This window comes from Dermacentor variabilis, chromosome 2 (genome assembly GCF_050947875.1).
Source record: "Dermacentor variabilis isolate Ectoservices chromosome 2, ASM5094787v1, whole genome shotgun sequence".
Lineage (NCBI taxonomy): Eukaryota > Metazoa > Arthropoda > Arachnida > Ixodida > Ixodidae > Dermacentor > Dermacentor variabilis.
The window spans coordinates 168,101,344-168,126,660 of NC_134569.1; the positions used below are offsets into that span (position 1 = coordinate 168,101,344).

The window sequence follows — 25,317 nt, forward strand, 5'->3', positions numbered from 1 at the left end:
GGAAAGCGCGACCTGTTTACCGCACCTTGTGAGCTTCGGCTTACCGACAGTGGTTACTTGCTGTGTTGCGTAAAGGTGTCGCGAGGCCATTAGGCTTCACAGTAGTCAGCATCATTGTTATTATATATGTATCTCTTTTGCATTGGAAATGCGTTGCATGTTAACTTATTTCAAGCCCAACACCGGATGTGTTTGAAAACAAAACAAGAATACTTTATTGGCACAACGCCAAACAAAGTACAGGTAATTTCTCGAACAGTCGTACATTTCAATAGAGATGTGATACACGTATTTCACCCGACACTTCAGAGACAGGCGTGATGTGAGCAATTCTCAGACATAAATATATGCGCACTCGCTCACGCTCCGACATAATATTTACAGGAGTAAGCAGATGTCAAACAGGGATCATAAATATTTCCGTTTTCACTTTCGCGTAGCTAACTCTATGAATATATATTTAGCTCGCTGTGCGTTTAAAGGATGCCGTAGAGGCGACATCTCGATTTAGTCGACTGCACCAACAAGATTATGAATATAAATAGAAAATGCATGTGTTTTATAACCCACATGACAGTAATAAATTTACAATTGTAGGTGCGTATTTTAAACGCCAAAATAATTTCAGCACTGTGCATTTTGGGCAACAATGGACGAAACGATGATAGGATGTGATAATACAGTACGGTAACAAATACGGTTGATTATGCTTCCCGCTGCCTGTATTGCACTTGGATCTTCTACAGAAACGAAAATGCCTGAAATGTCGTGCGTTCGGTGATTCTATAGCTTTCGGCATTAATGTATTTTTGAACCACTATACACATATAAACATGCCCCAGTGCAACTTCTTGAATCCTGCTTTGCTTCTGTCAGGAAACTAGTCGTTTTTCTTTTCAAAACGCTTGTCTCATCGTAAGCGCATCAAGAATTGTATACAGCCTGTTTACTTAGCGATGACAAATTATTTTGCAACAAGAAACTCAATCACCAATAATATTGATTTCGCTATGTGTGCACTGAAATGTCGCACCCAAAATTATAAGTATAATCAAAATGTAATAATTCGTCGCTTCCTTCGTAACCCACCTCGGCTCCCAAGATGTGTCAAAACATGATCAAAACTACAACGAATATCTTCGGAAACCTCCACATAGATAAAAATATTGAGTCCTACTTGAGAATTTTGTGTGCCTCGCTCACTTAAATATCCAGTTGTTGCTGTGGCTCGCGACAGAGACAGGGAAGCATAATCTTTAGGTTTCCAACATCGAAAACTGTTAGGGCTGAATAATCAAGCCTCTACACTACCATTATAATGAGGTTCACTCTGCGATGAAGTCTCCAAACTGCACAGACGACGCACGCGCGATAAAATATAGTGCGTTCGCACACAACTTGTTTATGAAATATGGCCATAACTGGGCCCGTATTTAGAAAGTTTGTCCTTCGTAAGTGCTATTTTACACTGGCCAGCCAGCATCGCTACTTGGTTGGTTTGTTAATTATTAGTTATTTTGTTACATCGCGTGACAGACAGGCGAAATGGGCGAAGACCGCAAATGTTTGACCAATTGCATATAGGGCAAATGACGAGAAAGGCGCCGAATCAAAAATGATAATCTTTCTTTCCTTTGGTTTTATCACGCGTAATCAGTCTTTACAAGTCATATTAGATAGGGAGTTCTCGCGGTTTTCGGGACGCCGTGTGACAAACAAGCGAAGTGTGGGCGGCCCTAAAGCTTTTTGACCAATCGTGGAGAGCTGACTACAGAATTGTAATAGGAAAGTTTGAAATAGCTTTTCGTCACAGCGCCCCTGGATTGTTTGGAATCGGCTCTTCCGAATAATTTCAGCGTACAAACATTTTGTCAATACGGGCCCAGGGGCAGAACTGACGAAGCTGTTGGTTCGTAAGTGCTGTTTTTCACTGGCTGATGGCCTTCACTAATAATATGTCTTACATGACTATTGGCCGGCATGAATGCTTTTAGCGTAAGAATGTTTTGTGAATACGGGCCCAGATTTACAACCAGTGTTACAATTCACTCAGTCACCAGACTCGAAAATACCTAGTTTACCATATCACACTTAGGATTCTTGTATGCCTGCCCTGTGTGCCAATGATCAAGAGGAAGCTTTAGCTCATGCACTCCGTAGTGCTATCTAAATAGACGGGAGCGGAGAAACTATTGTTCATCTGTAACCACTGCAGCGATTTAGATTATATTTGTTGCATTTAAATAAAGAGCCTAAAATACAGGGACAGGAAGCACAGTTTTTATTTAGGCTGTCAGCTTTTTTTTTACAAGAATCGTTGCAAAGTGCAAAATTAAAAAAAAAGCGCCAGCGTCATGCTTACAACTCTGTAACTGAAAAGTAGCTAAATATATTACTATTTACTAAACTACGACCATCAATACACGTCGGGCAACCAAACTTGATACAGTATGCATCACTCTCAAACACACGAATAATTTTTGAGTAGAGGTTTGAAAAGCCTTTGTAAGCATTGGAAAATTTTCACGTAAACTATAATCTAATACATAAAATTTGTACGTTTGAGCTGCTCTAGGAGAAGCTTTACAAAACTGCGATATCCACGATGAAGGGTTACGTTTGTATAAATCAATGCTTACATTTTTTAAACCTACTAAGTTTCGAAAATCCTTGTCATGAATTCAAAGTTCTAAATCAAAATTATGTTCCACAATGTTGCTAGGAATCTAATTTTCACACATATGACTCAAATCGCTATAGTGGTTATTTGGTTAAAGTATTTTTGCGTTTTACAAGTATTTTGATAGAGAAATCGGTGTTGGTTCTGAGCTAGAGCATCCTCCTAAAGCATTACGCATGAAGAGAGAGCACCAGGGTGAGGAGCAACATTCACGCCGTTGTACCTTATATGAGCGCTCTTCATTGCTGCTATGAAACTAGAGGCTGCCATAAGGCAACGCCGCACACTTCTATGTACAATTCACAGAAATGACAGGACGTAAGTACGTCAACGACGACGGAGAACAACAACGTCACACCAGTGGCGGCAAAGGTCAAATCCTGGGCGGCATCCAGACAAATTTCTCTTTGCCGGCTTCAACGTGTCTTCATGCCTTTGTACAGTGAATGCTCGTGAAAATGACAAAAAAAAAACACTGTCACATGACACTGTGATTCTAGATAATCTACAGTACCCTGTGCCCATGTAGCTTATTTTTTTCTTAGCGACCGAACGAATATACTGATGCGCTCAGTTATATATACAAAAAATGATGACGAAAAGCTGTTTTCATAATTTATGCCGGCGTCCACCCAAACGACGTCATGCTAGATGTGCCCGATGTATTTCTTTAGTCAGCCCGCTTTTTCTTTCATTGTGTGCTCGTAGTAATGAGAAATTTTAGGAACAGGGATAACTTTCAACAGCCGAAACGAGCATCGACGCATAAATACTAACACTGGCGTTTGCATGAAAGTGCGTCTCTTCGGTGTCAATCTCCAATGTGATGACTGAGACCAGTTCAACGTGACGACTACGTAAAGAAGATTGCCAAATTCGCGTTCGGTTAACACACTTTAACGCTTTGAGAGTAGCGTCCTGAAATTGCAACTGCCGGGTAAATTTTCTAAACTAGTATATTTTGAGATATGAATCAGACGTGGTTAATTCCGCCATGATCCAATTAGGTAAGTTTTCAACTTTTTTATTTCCGGTACTTGCTTCACACCAACGACTAGTCAAACGTACACAGCATTGCAGTTTGTTCGCATGATCTCTGATATGTCTTTAAAATGTACTGTAACAGTAAATTTGCGTCATTCAGCCGGCGAAGCCGTAGCCTGGAGTTTATGTAGTGTCCCAACACAAAAAGAAGTACTCTTCAGTCTAGGAAGGGAGGATAACTACTCGGCCTTTGTCATGTCTAATACTTCTGTTTCAGCAGCGTTTTCTTACAATAAGCGTGCAGAATAGATATTCTGTTCCAAACACTGACTGCTTCATATGAGTCCCCTTGAAAAATGTAAATAGGTCTTCTACACTGAGCAGTTGTTTTTTTTAAATTATTTCATGTGCAGAATTTTTTTTTTTGCCCCCAAATGCGGAAACTATGGAAGGCTGGTTGTTTAACGTCGGTGTAAATAAACTATTTTTCAGACAGGATATTGTACAAGGTGTCGAAGGCTTTTTTTTTACTGTTTACTCACTCTTTTGCTCAATAAAAATGATAAAGATTGTTCACGGACTATATCCATTACCAAGTGCGCTGTTAGCAATATAAGGTGGGACCACATGTTACCCGCATCGACGCTTCCGTATGAAGAAAGCACGTTATTTCGAAAAGCGATCGCTTTCGCACCTCTTGTGCCGACGCCACCTGCTTTTAACAATGAACTGATTCGCTCACCAAGTCTCCATCATTGCCGTCATGCCCTTTGATCATCCGTGCCACTGGTCTATAGCCTAGCGGCGGCATAAGTTGACTCGTGCGCCATAAACCAGCTTTTTATATATACCTTCAAGTTTGTTAAAAGTATCTGGCGCATTATATTAAATTAAGCTCATAGCGCCATGCAGAATTTCTAATTCACGTAATACCAATACCAGCTTCATAGACACGCATTCAAAAACCTGTCATATGAGTCATGTGTTCGGGTATCAAAACTGCCGCGTCTCCTCTACCATTCCCTATAACTGTAGCTTCCACATATAGATAAAATTTTGAGAGGAAATCGACCTTAAGGATCAAAAACGAAGTTTGCTTTTTGTAGCGCCGCTTGGATACCGCATACTACGGGTTGCCTGAACATTAAAAGTGATCCAGAGGAACTGCACTGCGCAGTACTTTTCGGCGAAGAAGAAAACGAAAAGTTACGTTACAAAATAGAAAAGGGGGACAAGCGCACACAAACTACGGCAAGTGTGCGAGAAACGTACGGTACCGTTCCTGTAAATAAGCGAGTAAAATATAGCCCGAGTTAACAATTTACACGCCAAGCTCTGTCACAACCGTAAATGCCTATTTCTGATCTTCAACGGAGCGCGAAAAAATTGCGGTCAGCTCCCATTTTCGAACAACTCGTTTTGCTTTCAAATGTGTGTTCTCTTCCTTTCTTTTTATTTTTTTTGAGACTTGCGCGCGCGCTTAGAGTGAGCAGAGGGCTGCAGATCTACAAGAACGACGGCCGACGGCTGTTCGTTCTTACGAACGTTCATACGCAAATGGGGAAAATAAATTTCGCCATTTATAGGCAACGACCTTTCTTTTTTTTTTTTCGTGTCATCAAAGAACTCACGTGAGCCTTCCCAACGCGAATCAGCAGCCCTCATCGGAGCCTACACCCGAGTCAAATCTATCATAACGAATAGAAAAAAAAATAAGCTCATTGCAGCGAATCAGCCCGTCTTTGATCCCCTTTACACAGGGTTGTCGGTGAAGGGGAGCTGCGCGTACGAGCCGTTGCTGGGCCGCTTGCTCTGCTGCGACGTGAAGCGGCTGCCCGTCGACGGCAGGCACGTCGTCGTGGTGGTCGTGGTGAAGCTGACGCAGCTGCCGCGCTGCATGGCCAACGGTTTTTGCACGCGGCCGTAGCCGAGCGCCTGTCGGCACCGGTCACTGCCGCGACGCAGGGCGCGCATCGTCTTCCACCGCTCCAGGTGGTGGCGCACCGAGTTTCGGACCTGCGCATTGAGGGAATCGGCGTCGGAGTCATATAGGCTGGTAGCAGGTTACTAATTGGCCTCCACTTCGTAAAATCCGCGCTCACGGAGCTCGACGTCGCGCTTCGTTCGTAACGATTTTTTAAAATTCCCTTAAGCTCTGGCAATAGCGTGCCTTTCAGGCTAATTCGGACCTTGACGGTCAACATCGTTGCGACGAAGCGTATCTCCATCTGTGCGAAGTAAGTCCCGCAGTTCCTAATGAGAGCAGCATTCCGGACAAGTTGGTAATCCATTACTCAAGTAATACTGCGCAAAGAAAAGCATGAACAGTCAGGAAATTGTTGTAACACATCTTTTTTTTTTTTCGCAATAAAGCAGACGAACTATTAACAGTGGTGTGAAGCACCTTATATGCTAACCTATGAAACATGGTTTTACGGCGGAAATTTAGTCTCAGCCCAGCAAGATACACAGGACACACGCCGAACTTGAATTCATAGTTACTGCAGTAGACCCGCGCTCGGGTGTGTTTTCATTAAAGTTGTTCTCTCTCTGTGCCGCAAAACGGTACACAAGTTGCAGTGGCTGCGCAGGGGTGACTGAAACACATTGCCGCTGCGCACGCTATCTATCACGTTCACACACTTTGCACACGCAAATATTTTGTCTAGATAAACGTCTTTTCTACTGACAGGGGAATGCATGCAGTGCTGAGGGAAAATTTGCCTACTTACTTTATACAATAAGCTTCGTACAATTCCCATTGATTTTGCGTTCCAAAGGCCCCGAGAATACGGGTTTCAGTGAGCGTTAGAATACACAGACACCTCTCACAGTGATCAGCGAGGTCGGCTCGCCCCCCGCTCCCCCCTCCCCCCTCCGCCGCTACAAAATCTTGCCCCGATATGCTCTCTGAAACGCTCTTTGTCGCACGTGTTCCGTTTGACCAACGCAACGCCTGCCACAGGAAAGCAGAATGCGGTACACCACTCCTGTGCGGCTATTTACAAAGGACGTGCCGTTCTTTTTTGTGCACGTCTGTGGAGTGGGTGCGCAATTCACAGCTCGGCAGATGCGTGCACTGAATTGTATTGTATATAAATCGGCAGCATATGCGTTACCAATAATATAAAGTACTGCTAGGATAATTTTGTGCTTCCCTAATGATCTACTTACCTCGCCATTCAGGAAGCAGTACAGCACGGCGACCGTGAAGCCCTGTCGAATGTAAAGGAAGACTGTGAGCAGTACCATCCTTTGTAAGCGTATCTATAACGCTCGAAGCTTGTTTAACAAAATAAGGCAACAGCTAATTACTTCGCCAATAAATTACCGATAAGTGGCTTTGTTATTTCCTCGATTGTCTTTTACATCTCATGGGCACATCAGTGCTATCAGAGAAGTTGCAGTGCGGGTGCTAGAACAACACTTTTGAAACCAGGGTTTAATGCATGGCCGAAAGCGTGATGAATGGACACAGTTTACAAGTCGTGCGCGCACGACGGTGCCGTCGCGAACTTTAATCGAGATGGAAGCGTAGTGCTCATCTACGGGACGCCATTACCGCAATGTTTGCGCGGTGTATAATTGTCAATGGTTGGAGCAGTGTGCGGTAAAATTCACTGTGGTTTTTTTTTTTCACTTTTTTTCTTTTTTGAAAAGGCATCGGCACAATCTTGCACGGTCAACTTTAATTAAGGTTATGCACCCGACTGAGGCTGTCGGTCAGTCATCAGGTGTACCCGGGCGCAGTGGTAACCTGGTTGCTTGGGCGACGCACCGCTCAGTTCGAGGTCGTGGTTTCGAAACCGGCCGGGCGCCCGCATGCCGAAGGGGTCGGAATGGCAAAACGCCCGTGTACCGTGCATTGGTCGCACGTTAAGAACCCCAGGTAAGCAAAATTATTCCGGATGCCCAACTACAAAATGCCTCGTAATCCAATCGTGGCTGTGTCACATAAAGGCCCCAAATTTAATTTTTTTTATATTTAATTCCTACATGAATGCAAAGAGCTGCTAATGGCACACGTACATGGTCTACTTATGGAACTCTTGCTGTTTACTGAGAAAACATATCCATAGTATATTGTACATTGGTTGCGAAAAAAAATTCCAAGTAGCCATGAGCTATCTTTCTGTAACGTTATGGCCTTACAACGTTTTACGTGTCATCACTGTAGCGCTGCATAGAAATGAAAATGAACAGATCAATTCGTGGATTTGGAATTCTTAAGATTGGTAGACTCAAGACTTGCGCGCGTTGTAATCGGCACCATCGTTTATAGTAATACAGGAAATAACGTTTAGCAGCTGAAAATAAATAAAATACGAGAAAAATGCGAATTGCTGCACCCGAAAACTATAAATCAACCAGTGCCGTTGAAATTTGTCAGCATTCTCCCATTTTGTCGACAATATAATAAACATTTTGGGAACCTTATTACCTTGAACAAGTCTGAAATTTTCCGCTGCCCTGTTAAAAAAAAATAAAGAATAAAACCAGCTCGTCATACTGCCCCAATCCCGCATGTGAAGAGAGGTCCCTGACTCCACTTGTCGCTATTGTGCAAATTATAACGTGTTACAATGGTTCAGTTACGGCGACTGTTGCACTTGTCTGCGCCAAAGAATAGCAGCGTGAGGTCACTTGTGCTTTCTTTTCTATTTTATTTCTTCTCCCACGAAGTGCGTGGTGGCGTGCACCATGCCGGTCGTTGTTTCGACAGCTAGGCCCTTCATATGAACCCCAATGTCTCAATCTCGCCTCAATTTTTTGGCAGTGACCTGTTAGAAACGCAATTAAAGTGGCTGCCAACTTTAGGAGATGATGACAAACTAGATAGTGCTCCCTCACTCCACTTTCACTCCATTTTGTGCCATGTTTCAAGGAATTACCGTAAATATCACTGAGGGCTTCGGGACAGCTCATTATGTTATTGTTACCGCGTAAGGACAGCTCCTCTTAGGATGGTCAGCTTTGCAAACTAAATATATTTGTTAGACTGCGCTTTCCCAAATCTAGGCTCGCCGTCACGTTACAGGGAACGAGTCACTACATGCTGTTTTACTTTCGTGCAAATGTTAGGCAAATCAGCCTTCGTTTTTTACGCCGCCGTCAAAACTAAAAAGAGGTAGTAGTTGCAATCGTGGACGGCAGTTCCTGGACAGACAACCACACTGTATGGAAAGCGCTTATAATAGTAATCGAACGTCGTATTGCATGGTGAACAGAGCGCATTTAGAGAATAACAGTGTCGAACCCTAGTACATATACCAGTGAAAGCAACAAACGTAGCGAATATCACATGCTACTTTTTCTTCGTCGACCCATCAGATATATTGACATTTGCTGCTCTAGTACTTTGGAACATTTTCCTTCAATTCAGAAGTAAGGTTGTCGCAGTATGGTTTTTCGGATTAAATTTTATATTCTTGAGACGCGAGCATCTGAAGGCAATCCCGTTTATGTGAAATCGATGATAGCTATTGTTCTCTGCCCAAATGAGCTTGCGAAGCGAAAATCAATGCTAGACGATGATAACAAGCTTAGGATTCGATAAACACTTATTCTTTTGTTTCCAGGTGGTACAAACGCGTCACCTCGATTTCGCGAAGTGCCTGCCATCTGAAACACGGCTACACCATTTTCGCATCTCGTACGTGTCGTTACATTTTCATGAGTAAATAGGATCCTATCGTATCAGTGAGTTTGACGCCGTTATCTTTTTCTCGCATTTCATGACTCTTTCTTTTTGCTGTAATCTTAAACATGAGAATTTGTGCATCACAACGACTGCAGGCGCGTTAGCCAAGGTGCCTTAAGTGGGAGATGCAACGTGTACGTGATCGTCTCTTTAGAAACATTACATTTATAACACATTAACGCTCAATAATTATGGATCTGAACGCATTGCAAAAGTAACCAATTCCCTCGTTGTGCTGTATTTCGTGACGTGGCCAATGTACGCAGGAAGAAATTAACATAAAGATTCTGTTTGTTCAATATTCAAGCCTTCCTGCTGTACTTCACGAAGTAGCAATAACTTTTCATGTGACCTTGTCAGGCGGAAAATACACGCATGCGAGATGTTATGCAAGCAGGGCCTTATCTCGTAGCTTTTACGCCAATTGCGTGTCGCAGTTGATGAGGCGTATTTCATCCTGAGGATTCGAGGACCTTAGGCATGCTAGGAGCACCCGTTATATGGAGGTGCTCTCTCTTCGAGGGAAGTTAAAGTCAAGAAAAATTTACAATTTAGGTGTCGCAGACAAAGCTTCCATGCAATTTTTTTTTCAAGTTACGGTTTCCGCGTGCAAACAAGCGTAGTAGTTTAGCCTGTGGAAGCGATGAGATGTAAGCATCTAATACAATTCGCTCATCTACCTTTCGGTTTTTCTTCCCGCTTTCCTTTACCTTATGGGCGTTTCGTAAGGAACTAAATAGGACAGTGGTTATCTAACGCGGTTTTCAGTTGAACATATATGTTACCGCCTAATTTACAATCTAGTGCTTCCAAGCACTGCTGCTACTTGCGCATGGAGAAGTCTTTATTTTTTCTTTCCATCTCCAAACACCTTTCCTTCTTTTTCACTTCGGCCTAGGGAAAACATTTACCAAACCCTCAGTGGCGGCAACTGGATTTTCCCGGTCTTCGCCGTAGTCCGATGGCCTCTCTGTTATGCAGAAGCTTGCGTTTTATTAGACTGCGAGTGAAACGCGACTTGTTTTAATAAGCGTCCTTGTGTGGATTCGAAGTCGCCTTTACTTCACTACCCAGTTTTCGAGCTATAGCACCGGCACTTCGCTGAACAAACACTTCACAATCGATATATTCGCCTCCGTTTGATTTGATTTGACTATGATATCGTTATTACTGTAATATTCGTATAGCTTCGGAAACTAAAACATGTGAAAGCTGTGGCTATTTTTTCTTGCAGTGTGGAGGCTAGTGCCTACGCATAGAAATGCGCAGTATGTCTTGAAGCACAACATAATAAAAGAGAATAGGCCGCCGTTCTCATCGCGTAAATCCAACTATACTACAAAAGTAGAAGCTTACAGATATACGGAAACAGCGAATGAAACCTATACTTTCACCATTTCACGCGGGCCACACAACTGACCTGAGTGGAGAGCAACGTGATTTGCAGATAGGTGAAGATGACCCTGGCCGTCTTGTGCTGGGGCGTCCAGATGACCAGAATGTAGCTGACGCCCAGCAGAGGGATCAACACGAGCAGTGCCTTAGCCGCTTTCCTGCATAAGAGAAGATCAACAAAACTGGCAAACTGGCATCATGCAACAGCAATATCTACACAGCCAGAAGGAAGACACAGAGACACAGCAATGAGATGTAAGGTTGAAAGGTCAACCACTCGGCTCTCTACACTAGGAGTAAAAGAAAGACGTAATTAATGTGAAAAGTACTTGGTGCCTAGTAGCGCACGCGGATTCTGGACAGGTCTAGCACCCACCCCACAAATCTCATCCTACGACGGCGAACAAGAAAGTCATTGCCCCTATTTTTTTACCAAATTACACCTGTAAATGCGAAGTCAACATATCCATTCCCAGCGATGGAAGTTTCTTGGACTGACCCTTCCTGATCTGCCGGTAGCTCCGCGGCACGGCACTGCTGGCAGTTGTTGAAAGTGGCGGTTTAATTGTGCTTCAACACGTCCACGGTGTACGAGAAACGGAGTGAGATTCGTTTTCTACGGAGCAAAGGACGAATGTCCATCGAAATCCACAGGCAGATGCAGCCCACTCATGGGGAAAGATGCCTCGCGTTGAGAAGAGTGAGATGGTGGTAGTGTTGTCAGTTCGCAAAAGGCCGTGGAGATTTGCATGACAATGAGAGTTCGGGGAGGCCGCGTGCGTCGCTGATTGGCGACACAAGGCCATCTCAAATTTAATGCTGCTATGAGACAAATGTCTGCACCCGAGTGGGGATTGCGTGGAAAATGTGTAAGGTACGTATATTTGTAGTTACCTTTATGTATCTTATCTTGGGTAATAAAATATAGGGGCAAAGACTTTCTCATTCGCCCTAGTACTATGGCGTTTATCCTTGCTGTCCCTTTAACTTAGCCTAATTGTACTTAACTACACACTTTCATGCAGATGCTAGAGGTAAATTCGTTCGCATAGGAAGCCTTCCTTCTCTTTTAAACCTTAGTGCTTACTACTACTGGGGGAAGGCCCATTGTGACAAAGGTTGATCCTGCAAGGTTTAATTAAAAAACTGGATTATGGGGTCTTACGTACCAAATCACGATCTGATTATGAGGCACGCTTTAGGGGGGGGGGAATTCGGACCACCAAGGGTTCTTTAACGTGCACCTAATCCTGCAAGGTTTCAACTAGGCCTCACGTTTTGTGCTCATACAATCGACGCCGGCCCTTTTATTGTTTCATAATTTTTCTCTATATATACTGGCGTAAAGTGCGATTGTAGCAGCATTGACTAGTTCGTTGTAAGATCGCCCCTACTGCGTGGATCGACGGGCGTTGCACTAAGCCGCCTCGACCGATTAAAGCCCTATGAAGACAAGTACTCTGTAGTGACACTACGGCCTCACCGGTACTGCTGTGATTCCACCGATGTTGCAGCGCGGAGCTTGGTGATCAGCACCCACATGATGTGGCTGAGGAAGAAGATGTTTGTCTGGAATTTAAAAAAAAAAGAGAGGAAGCAATTTGGATTTGTGTCAGCAGCAGTGTTGCGCAGCACTGCTTCGTTCTGAGCATAAGACCGTAAGCACGAGCACAATAAACTCGAAAAACGGCAGTTTTACACGTCACTATGCCAATCTGCATGCAGACCAATTTTCAGTAATTATTTTACTTTTTCTAACGCATTTCTTTCCACAGGATTTGCAACTTTCATAAACGTACACATTGTTTTCTTTTTCACTGCCATTTCCTGCGTAGTAGAAATTTGACGCGCTTTGCGAAAAGCCAGCTGCGTGCTCTTAAAGCTCCCCGATTATGCTTCTCAAACCTGGTGGGCACATACGGCGCGATAAGAGCACTGGTTCGCGGATAACGTATGGCCCGGCAGCTAGCCAACGTAGCGTGGTAGCTGTTGTATGGCAAAACATCCCGCCTTCCACATGCTTCGGCACGCGTATTTCAGTCCCACAACAACCTTAAGTATTAGAATAGGTACTCTGTAACTCATTGGAATCAGGCTTTCTTCCAAGCAAAGAGAAGTACATTTCTAGAGGTGTTTTTCAATCTCGACATCTTTTATGAGCAGACAATTATTGGGAATTTTATTTGGCAACATGGCTGTATGTCTCTCAATTAGAAAAGAAAAGACCGTACTGCGAAGAGTAGTTTTGCCAATGTGGTGCACGGGGTTGGGTTTGGAGATCTTGAATTTGCTTCGTTGCAGCTATAGTCTGTTGTGAATTGTCACTTACAACATAAAATGTGCCAACATAGGCACCATTATGTGACACGCCCGGGGCTATATAAGGCCACAAACATGAGTGAATCAATGAATTAATGAATATTAAGGTCATAGTGCAGGAGGTGGGGGTCGCGGTAATTTACGCATTATGTAAGACTACCACTGAATTCGCTCGGAAGGCTTTGTCGTCATATCATCATCAATCCATCCGCAGATGTTAAAGCGAACCAAAAATTGGTTGTCCTTTTGAATGTCGCTGACTTAAACACCTGGCAAAGCGACTTGTGTGCGTTCTACTGAATAGTGTGCCTCTTACTTGCACACTTTTCGCAAGTGAGAAGTACCTCATAAAGGGGAACTCATGCGCGCGCTGGTATTTGCCATGACGTTTCGAGACGCAGCCGTTCTACGTTCGTAGCATGCAGCTCATGTTATTATGCGGCTGCCACTGCGGCAAACTTAACGACGTGGTAAGCGCACACCGCTTACAGTACTGTTTAGGTAGAAATCAGAACTTCTATGTCTGTTTCTTAATCAGGTGTAGTAAGTTGAAATAGTGAACTAGCGAAAAAATGAATTGTGCGAGAAGCTCAGCACAATTCATATCTTTAATACATAGACGCATGCGTTTCTATCATGAACAAATAAGTGACTCACACATGTAAATGTGCTCTTAATCGTTCTTCTCTTATATTAGTGATTTCTGCCAATAATATTACTTTACTACTGATAAATTCATTGTATCTCCTCAGAGAGGTCATGTTTTTAACGTCTTGGAGTTGCTTGCCTTTTCTTTTCGGCTTTCTACTCGCTATTCAGACTTATGGCGTCCTGAATTTCTACCTAAGGAAAAGACAAAATGTGGCGATTACCCCGCATATCCACTCTCACTAGAAAACCACAAATTACTTGAATACCCGTCCTGGAAGAACCGTGTTACACTCAGAGTTATGAATATGCACCTCGAAGACAGCCAATTCTAGTAAAAGCAGAGAGTTGTTGCTAAGTATCAATTTCCAATATAAATTTCGGCTCACCAGTAGGACCAGAATGACGGGTCCAATGAAGATGCAGTCGTAGATGTCCTTCAGCTGCCATATGCACCTGCACCAAAGACGAGCGGTTTCGAATGCGTGGCATGTGTTAACGCGACAGCGTTAACGAGCCCGTGTTGCGGCAAATTCGGCGTCTGGCGTCAAACGTCATGGGGGCAAATATTTTTCGAACCACGTGTACACAAGGCTTCCGCATTGTGGCAGGAATTGACTGAAGTAATTGTACTTCCCAAGCTAAAATACGTAGAAAAATCGTAAACTGTGGCTTGCACGCAACCTGAAGATATAACAGCTTTCAGATTGTAATTTCACTAAACGAGAAAGCGTAATTGTGTTACTCGAAAATTCAAGGAAGCTCCTTCACACACGCGAATCGGCTGCGGCGTTGAAGGACCGGCAGCAGCGTCCGCCATTTCGCGCGCGCCGGCGCGATGGGTGTCTTATGGACCACGGAGCGGCGCGCCCGGTTCTTTGCATTAACTCCAGCTGGCGCTCGCCTCGGCCGCCTCGCGGCCCACGCAAGAGGCCGTGGTTCCACCATAAAGCCCGCCTTCGTGCATAGGGTTCGCGGCAAGTTCTTTCAACTAAACATGCGCGAGAAGCAGTCAGGGATCTTTGAATGCTATCGCGTTCTACTCTTAAAGGCGAAGCTCAAGCGTCCTCCAAATTTTTTCGCACGATTTTTAACCTGGAACACCTGCTTTAGTCTTACAGACACTTTGGCGGTTATACTACTCGCCAAATCGGATGTAAAGGAGAAATCTATAATTCCCAGATCAAGAGAGATATGTGGAGGGATAAGGCAACGCTAAGTTCAGCATTCGAATAACGGTGTATGGTAAAGAACTTAGAAGAATCAAATTAGGAGAAACGTTTCCGCGCGTTTCACCAGATAGTCAGTTGAGGATGCGAATGATGATGCACGGTGAGCAAGTGAATGAACTGTTCGGGTGTGGAAGTTACGTAAGAGTCACCAAAAAACGCGTAGAGGCCAGTTTGCGGGTAAAGATGTAGGCCTACACTTGAAGCGCCATCGGTTAAACGCCTGAAAATGACTGACCCTGTAGAGATATAAGAGTCGCCTAAGGGATAAAGAAGCTCACCTATTTGTAACGTCGGTCGTTGTGCGAATGCCGTCTGTGAGCTAGCTTCAGTTATCGATGCTCATTGGACAAGCATGGTAAGGTATAATGCTTGCGTTAATGCTGCTGATTGCACGGGATAGTCTCTGGTGCGTCCGATTCACGTGGTGGAACAAGTTGCGTTATTCCTAGAGAAGTATACATCAACTGTTGAAGGTGCAATCATAGATGTTCGCTTTTTTTTCGATTTTTTTGAAGAAAATTATACACGGCGGGCAAGTGAACACATTGCGAGTCTAGAGCCGCCCTGGAGCATATCTTATGGGAATGTACGGCTGTAATACAGGATAACGGTGATGTAGCCTCAATCTGCGACAGACTCCGCGCGCGCTGGGAGTCTGCGTTGCTCAGCTCGGACCTGTAGCACCAACTCTGGGCCGTCCAGCGAGCCGAGGAAGCCGCCAAGGGCCAACAACTCTTTGCCGAAACCAGGCGGAGTCCATACCCACCCCACCAAATTGCAGGACACTGAATAAAGTTATTTGAATGAATGAATATCTGTTTGGTCAGCTCAACATCGGTGCTATCAGCATAAACGGCCTTTCTCTGGATCATCGTTGTCACTTGAAGGCATCGGAACTTTATTTACTCCTCTTGGCTCTCAAGGAGAAAGCAGTTCATAAGGCGGCTGGTTAGCTCTATCTCCTTAACAAAGCGCAACGACGTGGCTATGTGTCGAAAAGCACACTATGCGGACGGAAGTCTTCTGTGCAAGAACGTGTTCTGTGTAAATTATTGCGCAGAAAATGGAAAAAGCAGGAAATAATGGAGCAGATCTAAGCTTAGGAGCAGTGGGAAACTCGAGCTGAAATGCCTCGCCCTAACAATTAGCTCCTCACTGTTTTCTTTTATTATTTTTTTTTGGGTGGGAAATGATGACCACAGGAAGATGGCAAAGCCAGAAAATACGACAAATACAATGAAATGCAATTAATAGGGCAATTAAATTTAAATAATAAAGGCTGTCAATTAGTGCAAATGAGAGCACGAGCTCCACAAAAGTATTACAATTGTAACCGTTATTCAGACATATTTCAAAAAGAATTTCACGCGCAAGCGCCGACCTATTTGCGCATTTACGAGTATGTTAACTACACAACAAAAAACGCTGATGAATACCCTGGAAAAAAAAAACAAGGTCTGAACATTTCTTTCAGCTTTCTGTATAACCAAATAAGGCCGCCCACGCGATAGTGTGCGGCGGATATATTTTACATGGTTCTGATTTTCATTTTTCGCTAGCGACGAACACAGCGGCACTCGTGCCGGGAGAATTAGTAATTGTGGCTACTTGTGTAAATACCCACGTGGACTAAGACGTGGATCAACATTATAGAAGTTACACATTTTACAGTCGACAGCGATTAAAATATCGCCAACAAAAGTAGGGAAACAAGATATTCATTTGTTGTACGATCAAATAACAGCGCTATAGTACACCTACATTGTAACATGATCCCACGTAGGAAATGAAGGAAATGAACAAGCTGACGCCCTTACACGCCTAGCGCTGACATACTTGCCAAAAGTGAGAACGCTAAATATCTTGCACAATTCTAATAATTTTAGTGCGACCCACATGAGTCCACACCAAGCCTGTGTGACCCATGGAGTTACTTGCGAATAGGCAACGCTTTTGTACCGCATCCGAACCGAATCCGCGTTGTATAACCAAAGTCGGTTTGGTCATTCAAGACTGGGCAATGCGCTTGTCCGCTCTGTACCTTCTGTGGTGATATCGGCGACATCGAACATTTCATTCGGCTCTGCCAGCAGTTCGACACAAAAAAGAGAAGCGATGGTCGACAGCCTGCGAGAGAATTGGTCTTTCGCATGGGACCTCTGAAGACGTCACTTTCCCCGGAGGGTCCGCGCTAATCAGGAAGAGAGTGCAACGACTGCTCATTGCTTTCATGCGAGGCATGGAGTTCTTCGATGCCTGCTGACACACCCCTGATCTCAACTACCAGGAGGCTCAGGCGGAGCCATTGCCGGCTATGTATACCAGTCTAACACCGCTTGCTGCGACACCACCACCCGCGAGAGTATGAATGCTGCGATGTGGTATGTGTAAAGTTATCATGGTTTTTAAGAGTCTTAGAACACATTTATATGCATACTTATGTGCATGCATATACTGAGTAACACATTGGTGCTCTTGAGTATTAGTGAGTGGTCAGTTATGGCACGCTTAAGTCAGTACTCACATGCCTCCAGACAGATTTGGATCATTGTGGTTGGGGCTCAGGTACGCCTTGGTGACAGCCCATACTGACACGACGACTAGAGGTATTCCTGCAACAGAGTAGTGGGACACGTTGAAAGTTGAAGAACTAGTCACATGATCCGCGAAAAACATTTGCGCATCTACCGTATGTCGTTCATACCGGGTATTTCTTCCTCGGTATACTGAGTTCTTTTCAAAATTGTTTACGTACGGTAGCACAGTTATGAAATTTTAAATGTGCTGCTTGATGAATTAGAAGTTTTTCCCTTGTAAACTTATATCGTATATATTTCATAGAAATACAGTTCTTTTTGTTGCTAATTTTGAAGGTACTGAACCTCGAAAGGATTCACGCAAGCAGGATTGATATAACTCTACATAATAATTTCCACTAAGTATTTTTCGTATTAATTTTGCCAAAGCGAGGAAATTTAAATATGCGTTCCTGACATATTTTGTAGAAGCAGAGCTATGATACAGGCTTAACAGCAATGGTATGTAAGGTATCTATAATATAGGATATATTCACTTGGAAATCAAACCAAGGACTAAATTGTCATTATATACAATTATTTCACTATATTTACGTCTTTTGAACCCCACTATATGTGATACGTGTATATCTCGCTTAATTAAAACCTGAATGATCTGTCTTGGCAATGCAGTAATAATGTTTGAATTCTCCACCTTGCAATAAAATTAATAAGCAACACCATCAGCTGTCACACCAATGCAGACTTGAAGTTTCGCAGAATTGCTCTGCCTGACTGCCTCGATATAACAATTACACGCATAAATCGGGTTTGCACCGCGTACATTTCCCTAAAAAAAGCTTGCTGCGCCCTTCCTGCCTTTCTTTAAGAGGAAAACAGAATCAGCTGTCGATTTTAGACGGTTCGAAATAAGAAAAACATAAGACAAGCCGGTGGCCTGCGTTCCTCTTGGATCTCGCTAAACTATAAACCCCATCCCGGGAATACCTCTTTGCTAATAAAACTTGTCCAATCTGAAGGCTTTCTTTTCTTATACTTTTTTGTAATTACCGGTTTAACAAAGGGAGCAGCGCGTAGGAGAGAAAAAAAAAAGAACAGTGCGCGCTTCATTTTTTAGGAAGTTTTTCAACTTTTCTCCGCTGAGGAAGTTGTTTCATCCACGCGCGCCGGTGCGGCTGAACAACACAAGTATAATAACATCACGTGGGAGTACAGCTTCGGCGCGAAAGTAAAAGAATGCAGACATTGCCAGGGCGTTGCGGTGCGTTATACTGTGTTCTTTATTTCTTTTTTTTTAGCTTAAGCTTTTACGTTTGCGGCTCAATACGGCGGGACGCTATTTCGCCGCCATTGCTACCGCCTTAAGAAATGCCTTTCTTTTTTACAAGCCGCAGCAGCAGGATGCTTGCTCTCATGGAGCCGGAAGCTTTCTGGGCGCCCATTAGGCGGCATGCCAGGAAAAGCGATGGCCAGGAATTCAGGTACAACAAACGCCCCTGAAGAAGATCGGGGCGAATAAAGAGGTGAAAAGATGGCAAAACGGGAACTGCCACGACGCTAAGGCGCCAAGAAGCCAGCCTCCTTCCGTGCATTTTTCAAGCAGCGTTAAACACTGTTAAGGGCCTACAGCATTGCGAGCAAAGACGACACACTCTATCAGGACAATCACGCTCATCTCGAGCCCTTCACGGGTGATGCGGCTTCCGTTTCCTGGCTTGTTTAAGGTGACCCTAGTATTGGGCGCTAAGGAAGGATACGGGGGCCGGAAAACAATGACTCGTTGCTTCCTTTGAGAAAACGCACTTAACAAAGCTCCACGGGTGCTTGTACGAGCCAAGTATGGTGTCAATGAAGGAGGAAACAACTGCATAGCACACACACACATACATATAAATATATATATATATATATATATATATATATATATATATATATATATATATATATATATATATATATATATATATGTATATACATATAGGCCATGCTAAGCCAGAGACCAAGGTAGCCAAGCTACTGGAGGCCCGAACTACATATATTCTCAGGTAAAAGGATTGAAGACTTGGATGACTGGCTGAAACACTACGAAACAGTAAGCGAACATAACGGCTTACTGTTTCGTATCATAACAGCGTAGCTTGTGAACGTTGCATTTTTTCTCGCCGGTACCACTATAATTTGGTTTAACAATCATGAAACCGTGCTGACCACTTGGGAAACTTTTGTCCAGGAACTACAAGCCTGCTTCGGCGACTCGAATTACGCGGATATGTCGGATGAAGACAAAGTAGGGCATCTGTTAAAGGTATCAATGAAGACGCCAACAATGTTTTAATAACGAAAGAAAACTTGCACACTCCTTCCGAATTCAGGCAGCAATGTCGCACTCTCGAAGCTCTGAAGACCCGAAGGTTCTTGCCGAAGTTCTGGCGCTTGGACAACGTCACCACAGTTACAAGTGTGGACGCCGCTGCCTGCGATGACATCGCCTCTATCGTGCTTCAAGTCGTTCAAGATGAGCTAGCACGACTGTAGGGAGAAGACGCTGTTTATCAGTGCGCGTTGGAGGAGTGCATACCCGAACCACCATCCTGGTCGTGAGAACATCGCATCGAGCGCCGACTGCCTTCTGAAGAACCACACTTAGTTTCCACGCGCTTTCAGTCTCTCTCGGCGAATCACAGTCGCCGCCAGTACACACCAGTCCGTCGTGTCACTACGGAGTACTACCCTACACCACGACATGCTCCTGAGGAATACCCGATGCCACGACATGCTCCTGCAGTATCATATCCAGCGCCTCCGCCACTTGTTACAGACGTAGAATGGATTTGTTTACATTGAAAAGGGTAGACAAGACATGGGACGGTCCGAAACAGCCGATCAACCATGAACCTCGGGCCATTTCTCCTTCCTCTTCCACGCGTCTCCGGTGCGGCACTACAATATATATATATATATATATATATATATATATATATATATATATGTAGGACTCTATGTAGAAAGTAGGGTTCTGAACAAAGTATGGTCCGTCATTTATGTGTAAATCAATGGATCCGCCTCCGCATATATGTTCAGTCAGGCAAACACGACACCATGCATTCTACGAAAGAAAAAGCCGGCGAATCTTCACTTTGTCAGTCTACCAACCAGCTACAATGACCCGTGTTGCATTGATTTTATCTCGGGTCTGCTATTTCACTGCCTATCATCGCCTCCGTACAAACGTTTTTGAAGTTTTTCACAAATGTCATCGTTATATCAAAGCTATATCAAAAAAGCTATATCACAGTAGCGCTTGCCGTCATGCCGGTCATGGCGAACTCTCCTCAATGTGGGCTCTTCAAAAGTAGTTCACCGCTGAGTAGCTATGGCTAAGAAAGTGCATTTGCGGTAGGTAGTGCTCGTATGTTCGTCACCTTTTTCACTGTGATGCGCAAACTTTATTAGTAATAAAGAATAGTAGGCTAGGAATAATTGCGTAATAGCATGCTACGGTGTTCGAATAGTTGCGGGATTGAAAATTAGACGCCCGTTTTTGCAATGCAACACTACAGATAAACCACAATTTAATTTCTGAATATTGTAGTGTGAGCATGTACTGCGCGGTAATTCTTGTTAAATAGCTTCATGACGCAAAACAGCATGAATGACTGTACAAGAAAAGAGAGGAGAGTACTGGACGCTAACAATACCAACAAGTGTATTTGTTTTGCAACCACAATATATATGGTCACGAATTGCCAGGAGAGCGCTAAATATACAAGCGAAAACTGCACCCTGGTCCTAAAGGGAGAGCGTAACAATAGCGTGCAATCGCTCAGTCACGGAGATAGCGAGTCGCTAAGTCAGTCAAGGCAAGTGATGGCGAACTGAGGCATGAAGGCGTCGTGAGCTCTTTGTCTAAGTGAGCACTTGGATGCTCTTTTTTTATTTTCTATTAAGAGTGCACGCTCGATTTCCTGTGGTGAAGTAGAGCTGTTAGAAGCTCGCTGGGTTTCTCTTGACGTGCGCAGCTTCACTGAGCTGGAGGAGAGAGCCCTGACAGGTAGTTAAAGCAGAGTACAAAAATAACATCGCACAGTATAGCGACGCGGCAAGGGTCGGTGGAGCCTAGCGCGGAAGAAGTAGGGACGAACACGCGAGCGAGGAGCACGGCCGGGATGCGTGCCCTCTCCTGTGACACGTGAGGCAGGGGTGTCAGGCGAGGCAGGAGGAGCGTTCTTCTCCGGCGGCTGCTGGGATGCCTCGATGTCCCCCTCGCCCGCCGCTTCGTACAGAGTGGAGACAACCGCGGCTACTACGGCGTTGGCTACGCTAATCGTGGACGCCGTAGTAGACACCTTTGGCAGACGCAGTAGGGACGCGGTGCCGGGGGTCGTGTGTCTTGTGTGCGGTTTGGCACTAATCTAATGGCCTTCGCCTAGCTCCGCCGGTCTCTGGTGTTTGCTATAGCAGAGCCACGCGTAATTTTTTTGCTTTTGCTAAGCCTATTTACTGTGGCTACGAAACAACCACAGTTGTTGGTAGTCAGTGCCTAGTAGTCTCTGTTCTTTCTTCTTCCCTTTTTCGAGCATTTTAATCTTTCCGCCATCAAACAATAACAACAAGCTGAAGGTCCGACGCCTTTTCTTCAACAATTTTTTACCGGCGCCGACTTAAGACACACATACACAGCAAAAAAAAAAAAAAATGACACATAGGCGGCGCTCTATTTTGCAGTTCTTTTTTTGTATCCCCTGTCATACATTTGTTCTACATATTAAATGTTTCTGTTTATTTGCGACATAGAGTAATTTAGTAAAGTTCATAAGCGGATTTTTATGATACTCACGAGTGATGTCTTAAAAATATTTTCTACCTTACATACACAATCTTCCAGCAGGCGCAATTGCCAAAATAAGCTTTCGACTCACCCCAACCAATGGCTGCGTAGACGTGAACGCGAATCATCTCCACGGAGAAAGTTTTGACGACCAATATGAACAGGTACAGGCCTTCGACGAACATCCAGAAGAAGTTGGTGCCCATCAGGTAGGTGAGCACCACGTACATGAAACAGGCACTCTGCGTGTTAAAAGAGATATACGCCATTAATATCACGACCAGTGCGGGCGCAACATTAAATTGTGCGACATAGAATATAGTTATTACAGGCGAGTACGAATATTCTAACTTTTTGAATAACAAATCGAATGTTTCCGTATTTGATCGAGTCCTCAAATACAAAGCCATTTTTTTATTAGACCATCGAATATAATAGTTGCCACTCGCTACCCTGTAATGGGGGAAGGGCAAGGGGATGCGATAAGTGAGAGAGAAAAAATGAATGAAAAGAAAACTGAAGAACAAACCACACACACACGTAATACAGAGCTGTTTCTGTGGGCACTGTCACGAAGTCTGCGAAGGCGTTCCTGGTGTTACACAGTGTCAGCGTCCCATCCTATGTCACGCAATGTACAGTCACAATTTGTCACAAAGTCCCATGTCTTTTAAACAACGTAGCAGCACCTTCATAGCAGCTCTCGCTGATGTTCGCGTAGGCCAGTTTGCAATGATGTTGTTTTCCGTTACTGGGCGCTAGTCCAGTTGGTCTAGGATGGCTGATAGGCTCTTCTTTGAGGGTTGAAACGAGGGCACTCGCCGAGAAGGTGCGCGCTTGTTTTTTTGCACCCGCAGAAGTCACAAACTCGGCCGTTGGCCATTCCGATAAAAAGAAGTACGCATTTGGAAGTGCTACTCCAAGCCATAGATGGACTACAAGGATGCAGTCACGTCGTGAAAATTCGGGCGGAATACAGAGCTGTAAATTAGAGTTCAGGGTATGAAGGCGTGCACTTGTTAAGTCGGATGAATTCCATTGAGCTATTGTTAGGTGACGTGCAAGTACGGAAAAATTCCTTTGGCTGCGTCGGCTCTCTGAAAAGAAGAACGGAAACGGAGATGACGCCTTCATGGGCAGATTGGGCAGTTGCGTCGGCTCGACCATTGCCATCTATGCCACAGTGACTAGGCAACCACTGGTATGTTATATCATGTCCTTCGTCAACTATGCGATAATGGACTTCTCTGCGACGACGTGCTCATGTGATTCATGGCGCAGTGCTGAGAGTATACACTCTGGAGGGCTGCCCTGGAATCCCGTAAGATTGACCACACATAGGGTACAGTGTCCCCCCTGAAATAAAGAGCCGCACGAAGGGCTACCAGTTCTGCAGCTGTCGTCGATGATAAATATGACGTTTTTATCTGTATCTTGGCGGATCTTGCTGCAATATGCACAGCGGCAGCTGAACTCGTTGCTGTGGCTGATTCATCGATGTGAACACGTACGCGGCCACTGTGCACCTCATGTAAAAGTCCTAATGTGGCCTGTTCCAGGGCAAACGACGGTATGTTAGGTTTATTTGTGATTCCTGGGATGGTAAAGTGTAATACACGTCTGTGCAGGCACCATGAAGGGGTGAAGGTAGTCTTGCTGCAGGCATGCAGTTCGATGGCAACGAAGCATGATTGGCAGCAATTATACGCCTGAAAGTTGTGTGCGGTATTTCTGCAGGTAAATAAACAAGATGGTAAGAAGGTAGTCGGGTAACGTGTTCAATATGCGCCCTGAGGGCGTCGGTGATACGTTGATAGCGGTACGTTGATATCGCGTGATCTTGCACTATGACAATCGTTGCCGCTGTAGACGCACACTTCGGAAGACCGAGACACTTCCTCAGGTTTTGAGCTTGTAGTCCCCGCAGTACACGGAGGTTTGTTTTGCAGGTGTTGCCTAGCACAAGGAGGCTGTATCTGCGAAACCGAAGAACAAGGCGTTATAAATCTGCTGCATTGACCGCACCAATGTGCCCCATGATTTTCCGCCGACAATTTGAGGAGGTGTATTATGTCCCTAACCTCCTCTTCAGATATCAAACTTCTGGACTCCATGATAGGTCGCGGTCCATCATTACCCTTAAAACGCGGTGTTTCCGTGCGTTTGTAATTACTTGCCCATTCACACTTACAGAGTAAGTCTTCATTGCCTTACAAGTTCTGTTTTGACATTAACTTAGCTGTCTCTTGTAGTCTTGCTCGTACACTCTAAAAACAGTGGCACCCTTTGGGGTGTATATTTGTCCCACAAGAATAATCGTCATCTGTCTTGCCCGCGTTTTCTTTCTTTAACGCTGCGAGCCCGGTATTTCCCAGTCACGAACGGCATGCGCGTTATCAGTGTGACGCAGCACTCTCGACAGGAAAGTAGCGAGCGCTGAGTTTTCAAGAAAGGAAACGCAAGCAAGGCAGATGACGATTATTGTTGTGGGACAAATATACACCCCAAAGGGTGCAAACTGTTTTTAGAGTGTACCTGCAGTCGTATTGCACCAGACGCCAAGATGCAGAGAGAGAGAGAGAGAGAATGAAGAGGAAAAGCAGGGAGGTTAACCAGATATGAGTCTCCGGTTTGCTACCCTACACTGGGGATGGGGGATAGGGGTTAGAAAGATGACAGAGAGGAAAACGTTAAAAAAACAAAGGTAAAAAAAAAACGGGCACACATGGAGGCACACACACAAAAGGCGTTCTGTTAAAGTCGTTCACACAGGCCGGTAGATCGCAAAAAGCGCAATAGCGCTTGCACGGCCTTCTTCTGTGATGGTAGGTCCTTTCGATGTTGCAGAATTCTTTTTTCGGATAGCGCTTGGTCGTCCAGTTCGTCAAGTTCGTGGCGAAGGCATGCTCTCTGTGTACTGTACTGCGGGCAGGCACACAAAATATGGCCAATTGATTCTTCATGGCTGCAGTGGTCACAGGTTGGGCTGTCGG

General features: G+C 44.5%; 1 protein-coding gene across 1 annotated transcript in view; it reads right to left on the bottom strand.

The window, feature by feature from the left end:
• Positions 1-5,274: 5,274 nt before the first annotated feature.
• LOC142572925 (diuretic hormone receptor-like) overlaps positions 5,275-25,317 on the bottom strand; it is a 218,389-nt gene continuing 198,346 nt past the window's right edge. Inside the window, exons 8-14 of the mRNA XM_075682382.1 lie at positions 22,416-22,566; positions 17,484-17,571; positions 14,117-14,183; positions 12,244-12,329; positions 10,786-10,918; positions 6,839-6,880; positions 5,275-5,680 (exon numbers count right to left, since the gene is read on the bottom strand). Coding sequence (XP_075538497.1) covers positions 5,417-5,680; positions 6,839-6,880; positions 10,786-10,918; positions 12,244-12,329; positions 14,117-14,183; positions 17,484-17,571; positions 22,416-22,566 — 831 coding nt within the window. The 3' untranslated portion in view covers positions 5,275-5,416. The remainder of the gene's footprint in view (positions 5,681-6,838; positions 6,881-10,785; positions 10,919-12,243; positions 12,330-14,116; positions 14,184-17,483; positions 17,572-22,415; positions 22,567-25,317) is intronic.